Source organism: Plectropomus leopardus, chromosome 21 (genome assembly GCF_008729295.1).
Source record: "Plectropomus leopardus isolate mb chromosome 21, YSFRI_Pleo_2.0, whole genome shotgun sequence".
Lineage (NCBI taxonomy): Eukaryota > Metazoa > Chordata > Actinopteri > Perciformes > Serranidae > Plectropomus > Plectropomus leopardus.
This window is the reverse complement of record NC_056483.1, coordinates 214,724-222,223: the sequence shown is the minus strand read 5'-3', so window position 1 is coordinate 222,223 and position 7,500 is coordinate 214,724. Positions and strand designations below refer to the sequence as shown.

At 41.3% G+C, this 7,500-nt stretch overlaps 1 protein-coding gene across 1 annotated transcript in view; it reads left to right on the top strand.

The window, feature by feature from the left end:
• Positions 1 to 6,354, top strand: part of sugct (succinyl-CoA:glutarate-CoA transferase) — a 23,697-nt gene extending 17,343 nt beyond the window's left edge. Inside the window, 1 exon segment of the mRNA XM_042510850.1 lies at positions 6,276 to 6,354. Within this exon segment, the coding sequence (XP_042366784.1) occupies positions 6,276 to 6,354 (79 nt within the window).
• The last annotated feature ends 1,146 nt before the right edge of the window (positions 6,355 to 7,500 follow it).

The following is a 7,500-nucleotide window of genomic DNA, read 5'->3' as shown; positions in this document are numbered from 1 at the left end:
CCCCAGTGTAGAAAAATCTTAAAATTAAAAAACACCCTCAAATATTCTAAATAAATTTGAAAAAGACATTAAAAAAAAAAAGAAAAGAAAAGTTGATCAAAAATAATTTCCAATTAGTTTTCGGCCGGTGCAGATGAAAGCCCACCTCCTCATCACCAGGTGGCATTAACGGGGTTAAAGTGAGCGTTTTATGTGAGCAGTTAAAAGAGCTCGCTGACCTGGACTTGGACCAACTGAATAAACAAGAACTGATTGAAAACAGTAAGAACGGTGCAGAAGAATGTAAAAGTGCTCTTCTGTGAGTCGCTGTGCAGAAAGTAGATCACACTTTTACTCCTGAAACTTTTGTCCTCACTTCTCAGTCTGTCTCTGGACGCTGCAGCTCTCTCTGTCCTGTCCTTGCTTTTTGTTTTCATCTGTAGCATTTTTTGAATTGTTTTATTGCATTTTTCCACGGTTCTCTCTCTCGTGTCCCGTCTCGCATTTTCACATCTTGAAGTTCTCACAGTCATTTTTGCCTTTTCACGACTTCCCGTCTCCGTCCTCTTGTTGCTCGCTCTCAGTGCTCCCCTCAGGAGTCGAGCAGTAACCGACCTTGTTTTTATGGCTGCGAGTCCTCCGGCCGTGTATCTGTCATGTCCTCTGGGCGGCCGCCAGGTCCCGCAGAAGATATCCAGCTAAATATGGCTTTAATATTCTGACTACTGGAGGTGTGCTTGATTTATCCCGGCTGAAACCCAAACAGCCTCCGAACATGTGAGATCGGATGGCTCGGGCTCAAACCACCCACAGCTGGCCGTGTGAGAAAAACAGGGCATCAAAGAATTCAACCCTCAACCCTGCCCAGTGCTCCCAGCCCCATGAGCAAGCTGGGAACTGAACCCGTCAATCACCAGCGCAGGAAGTAAACCCGAATCTTACAGGAAGTAATGAAGTGAAATCATTCTGGAAATGTCTTTTCCCAGAGAACTGAATCATGTAAGTGCCTCGCTTTTAGGAAGCCTTTTGTCTCAGGAATTCAACCTCTGACCCTGTCATATTCAACTTACGGCCCGCGGGCCAAATCCGGCCCCTGATAGGGCCCCTGGTGGCCCCCCAAATATTAAATAAATATAAAATAAAATAAAGTGATTGACGATGGAAATTGATTTTGTCCTTTTAGTCTCCAGAAGGTGTCAGAGAGCAGGAGGATCCCCCACACCCCCGACAGAGGTCCTAGCTAAGACACGAATGTCTTAACACCCTAGAAATGTCCTAACATCCTAGAAATGTCCCAATGTCCTAGAAATGTCCTGAAATTGCAGAAACATCCCAAAATCCAAGAACTGCCTTAAATCCCAGAAATGTTCTCAAATTTTGCAAATTTTCTAAATTCATAGTAATGTCCTAATCCTAGAAATTACGTAAAATCTTACAAATGTCCTAAAATTCTAAAAATGATTTAAAATCCTTGAAATGTCCTAAAATTTGAGAAACTTCCTTAAAGCCTAAAATGTTCTTTAATCTTAAAAAATGTCCTAGAAAAACCCTAAATCCTTGAAATGTCCTAAAATCTTTGACTTGTCCTCAAATTCAACAAGGGTCCTAAAATCATTTAAATGTCCTCAAATTAAAGACACGTCCTAAAGTCACAGACAGATGCTCAAATCAGAGAAACGTCCTTATATCCTATAAATGTTATAAATCTTATGAACATCAAAAAATCCTAGAAATGTCCTAAAATCCTAGAAAATGTCCTAAAATTGCAGAAACATCCTAAAATCCGAGAAATGTCCTTAAATCCTAAAAAATTCTTAAATCTTCTGGATTTCCTAAAATCTTAGAAATGTCCTAAAATCTTAATCTTAATTTGTGCGATTTTAGTGTCTTTTTTGCGGCAGCTGGGCTTTAAGGGCCCGATGGAAGTTAAAATCGACGCTGAAGGCTGCAGATTTCTTTCGCGTGTCGATGTTTGCCGCTGAAATGTCTGAAAACTTCGCTTGGGTTGAAGCTTTAAGTTTTCACGGCTCTTTTTCTGAAGCTCAGCGTGTATTTCAGCTTTGCTCTTTGGTGCGTTTAGTGAGCCGTAAGACTTTTTACATTTTCTCCTTTTCGTTTTGAAATGCAGTCATTAAGTCATCTTTAGAGCACTTTGTATCTCTGTTTGGACACACCGGCTCTACAAATAACCTTTATTACTGTCTGGAAACTGTCAAATAAAAAAAACACAGCGAGCATAAAAAAACGCCGCGGCCGAACACATCAGTCTTCAGCAGACTCCCACTCGCTCGCGGGTCACGAGGACCTCACACTGTCTACCGGAGGGCGACGCCAGCCGCCAGGCGCTTTTTTTTGGGAAACGCTCCCTCGGTACCGGCTGGGTTGCAGGTGAGGTGGAGGGACTGAAGGTGTGAAGACAGACGAAGCGCTTCCTCCGAGGTCGCTGCGATCAGAACGTCATTATCTCTGAAGCGTCAGACGAACGCATGCAGGAAACAGAAAGATTAAATGCAGCACTTTAACGTCAGATTCTGTCCTTATTTATCAGGCGTGACGGTATTTCTGTCTCTTGTGAGACGGATAGATCAGGCCGTGGGAAGGTTCCTCTGGTCTGGAGTCATCTTTTAAAACCGCGAAGGCCTCGTGTAGCTGATTTGATCTAGTTTTCCCCAGAGAGCCGCTCAGAGACGATCGGGGAGATCTTTCCGTCCTGAGCGGATGGATGGCTGAGTGTGAGGTATGAGGAGAGCTGGAGACTCTAAAGGATGTGTGACGATATTATATCATTTTAAACCCGCTTGATTTAACCCTTTAGGGCTCGTCTTAATGTTAAACATACGCACGTCTGCGCACAAAATGCGCTTTTCAAAATCAAGCTTAAAATATTCCATATTTATATGATTTTCTACTTTCATTTAGTTTCTTTTCTTCATCGGTCGCAGTCATTAACATCAAATATTCATTCATTTTTAGGAGATTTCTAAGATTAAGAACGTTTCTAGAATTTTAGGCAAGTTCTTAGATTTTAGGATGTTTTTTAGGATTTTAGGACATTTGTAAGATTTCGGGACATTTGTAGAATTTTGGTGTACTTGTAGGATTTTATGAGATTCCTAAAATTTTATGATGATTTTAGGTTGTTTCTAGGATTTCAGGGCATTTGTAAAAATATTGGACATTTCTAAGATTTAGGGACATTTGTAGGATTTTGGTGCACAGGTAGGATTTTATGAGATTCCTAAAATTTTAGGCTAATTCTTGGATTTTATGATGTTTTTAGTATTTTAGGATTTTCTAGGGGACGTTCATAGAATTTTTGGACATTTCTCAGATTCCAGGACATGTCTTTGATTTCAGGACTTTTCTCGGATTTTTGGACATTTCTCAGATTCCAGGATGTTTCTAGGATTTTGGGACGTTCGTAGAATTTTTGGACATTTCTCAGATTCCAGGACATGTCTTTGATTTCAGGACTTTTCTCGGATTTTTGGACGTTTCTCAGATTTTGGGATTTTTCTCAGATTTCAGGACATTTGTCAGATTTCAGGACGTTTCTTAGATTTCAGGACATGTCTTTGATTTTAGGACATTTCTCTGATTTCAGCACTTTTCTCAGTATTTAGGACATATCTCAGATTCCAGGACATTTCTCAGATTTCAGGACATGTCTAAGATTTTGGGTTGTTTCTCAGAGAGACCCGAGGCTTCGTATCAGAGCCCTCATTCTGAAATCACGTGGTGGTAAAGCTTTCGGAGCAGAGGTGACAGGGTGCAGATCGACGCCGTGAAGAAGGGCGTTGGATGGAGTTGACGAAGGAGGAAACTCTGTTGGCGTCCTGACAGACTGGACCGTTTCTCCACACTCAGTGAAAAATGTTGGGGGTTCGTTTCAGGATCTGCTGGATTTAGAGTCATGTTGACAGACGTGAGGCTTCCTGCGGGTCACGTAGACCTCACCTCGGCTGTTCCCAGATAACCAGATAAGCCACAAGCTGACAGCTAAACGCAGCTCGGGGGAAATACATCTCTGGCTCGTGTGAGTGGTGGGCTGCGCGGATGAATGTGGGAGGAACTGACGAGTGACTCCAAAATTAACTTTCCACCATTAAAGGAAAATAAAACTTCACAAGACGTTGAGCGATAGTTTCTAGGAAAAGCAGATAACTTGGACTTGTGGTTGATATAATGGCTTGATTTAATGACTTGATTTTCGGGTCATTAAAGACAGTTTTATTCTGTACGGTCGTGTCAGTTGTAGTTGTAGGTTTGAACATGGATGGACGGATAAATTAGGGAGATGTAACCCAAATTATGAAAATGTCTGGAGCCGCAAAACATATCCTTGAAATTAGGAAAAAACAACCTATTGACTGTTTGACACCAGAACAAATTGGCTTAATATCTTTAAAAAAACATGGGATGAAGGCAAAGGCAATGAGCAGTTTCATGAGAAATTAGCAAAATAGGCAAAAGAAAACAAAAATGTAAACTTTATTTACTTTTTCCAGATTTCTTGCTAATTTTCTTGTACTGTTATACAGATTTCTTGCAAGTTTTGGGGTAATTTTTGTTTACTTTTTACAGATTTCTTGCTAATTTTGTTTAATTTTCTCACACATTTTCTAAAATTTTTTTTATTTTTTTACCAATTTCTTGCTAAATTTCAAGTAATTTTCATTTACTTTTTACAAATTTCTTGGTAATTTTCTTGTACTTTTTACAGATTTCTTGCAAATTTTTGGGTCATGTCTTCTTGCGTTGCTCATTGCCGCCTTCTCGTGTTACTAAAGAAATTCGAGCCACTTTGCGCAGATTTCAAAGGGTTCAGGTCTTCTTGTGGCCGGTAGTGCGATGTCGGTGTGGCTGTGTGTGGCTATAATTTTATTATCAACAGATAATTTCAGATGAGTGCCAGGAGAGCGTTTCAGGAGGTCACGTTGACTCTGATCATCGCTCAGCGTCTCCTCGATAGCTCAGTGAGCAGACGACGACGGTTTGTAGTTTAGATGGTTTTGTAATAAAAAAGACATCAGCAAAGCTCCGTCTGTCCTCTCGGGGGTTTTTAAGTGGTTTGGAAGACACCCACTGACCCTCTTCCTCTTCTCCGAAACACATTTCTGTCTCAGATAAATGGTCTTCATGTGTCAGACGATGAATCGCTCTGTTATCAAAGGGAGTGCTGAGTCAGCAGGGAGAGCTCCTCATAGCTCTGCTGCGAGTGTAGTTTCAGTCGCAGACCGCATTTTATTTTCTTTTTTTTTTGTAATGGACCCGGCACGGAGCGTCAAAGAATGATAAGTGATGAGAAAGCGCACATGTAGGTAAACGCAGAGAGACTTCCTGCTGTACAAACACACTTTTAAAGGACTTTTGAAGGATGTGGTCAGTCGGCTCCTCAGCGAGGATCCATCACTGAGAGATAGAAATCACAGATGACGACCCAAAACTAAAGACGCCCGCTGAGAGTTCGCTGTGACCCAATTAGGACGAAGGCTGAAGATTATTTATGCAGCCAGAACTTCAAAATGATGCAGACTGAACCAACGAGACGCATGTGGAAACATCTGAAATGTTTTTAGGATTGTTTGTTTAGTCTTTTTAAGATTAATCGTTCAGACAGAGAAGTGCCGCATGATAAAGAGTCACAGAGGACAGTTATGATAAGTTTTTACTCCGACTGCTAATTTGAACCCCAATACACATTATGAACCTCTCTCAGTTTAACCCTTTTAAATCTTAACAAATCGGCTTTGTTTCTTTCAAAATCATGAGAGGAAGAAAATGAGCAATGACAGAAGAAACGACACAAAAATGACAAGAAATTAGTAACAAGGACAAGAAAATTACCTGAAAATTAGTAATAAAAAAAAAATCTCTCTGAAATGTCTTAAAATCCTAAAAATATCCTACTGTTATCGTAACTTCCTAATATCCCAGAAATGTCTTAAAATCCTAAAAATATCCTAAAATCATTTAAATGTCCTGAAATCCCAGAAATGTTTCAAGATCCTACAAATATCCTACAGAAACGTCCTTCAACCCTAGAAATGTCCTAAAATACCAGAATCGTCCTAAAATCCTAGAAACTTGTCTGGGGCTGCTGCGTCTCATCCCTGTCCTTCTGTCGTTGAGTGTCCCTGCTCTGTGTCTCTTGAAATTGTCTCTCAAATTTGTCCCCGAGATTATTTAAATATTAAAATAAATCATGTTTCTGTAAACTTTTATCAGTCGTCACATCAAAGGAGATGAATCAGTTCTCAGATCTGCTCTTTTGCTCTGACACTGTCCGTCCTCAGCTCCGTCCGTCCTCAGCTCCATTCGTCCTCTGCTCTGTCCATCCTCAGCTTTGTCCGTCCTCAGCTCCTGAGTGACTGACGGGCATCTCTCTGGCAGGACGCCCCGATGGTTTGTCTCTGGGTGTTTATATGAGCGGCTGTAATTCCAGCTGCTGATAGAGAGACGGCCCGAGGACGTTTGTCTTTTTCAGTCCGTGAAGACTCTTGAAACTCATTTAGAGGAGGACGCGATGCCGTCTCCTGCGACTAATAGCTCTCATCATCTGCTGACCGCAGCGACGGGTCGATTCCTGTCTCTGGCGTGAAGACCCTCCTGATACCTGAGGGTCATTTCCAAACTGTTTTATGAGTCTCAGTGACGTTCGGACGAAGCGACCGTGTGAAGTTTGTGACCGTATTTGAGCTCCTCGCTGTCAGAGGACATTCACACACGCTGAGATTCAGACGTCACATATTTGTTTCCACAAACGAGGCCGAAGTGAACAAACAGACTTCCTGAACGTCAGGAAAACATCTGTGGAAAAAATGAGGATTACAGCTCAGATTACAGACCAGGATTATAAAGACCTGCACCCCATGTCAGCCTGCACTGTGGGTTTACTGGGTTTACTGGGTTTACTGGTAACTTTGTGTGGTTTACTGGTAACTTTGTGTGGTTTACTGGTGACTTTATCTGGGTTTACTGGTGACTTTATGTGCTTTTACTGGTGACTTTATGTGCTTTTACTGGTGACTTTATCTGGGTTTACTGGTAACTTTACAGTGGCCCCATACATGTTTCTAGGATTTCTGGGACTGAAACATTTTTAGGATTTGCGATTTTTCTGAGATTTCAGAACATTTCTGAGATTTTAGACCATTTCTGGGATTTTTCAACATTTTTAGGATTTTGGCAAATTTCTTTGATTTTCAGACATTTCTAGAATGTTTGTGACATTAGGACTTTAGGACATTTCTAGTATTTTAGGATTGTAGGACATTAAGGTTTTGGGCAGGACCTCTGTCGGGGGCTCTGTTTTGATGCTGTTTTATGCACTTTGGCACCTTATGGACACTAAAAAGACAAAAAAAACTCAGTGTCAATCACTTTATATTTACTGTCAGTTAGAAAATGGATTGGGGGCCACCGGACACCCTATCAGGGGCCAGATTTGGCCCACGGGTCATAGGTTGAGTGTCATGTGTATATGTGTGCAGGCAGCTCAGGTCTCTGTGATCTGTGATT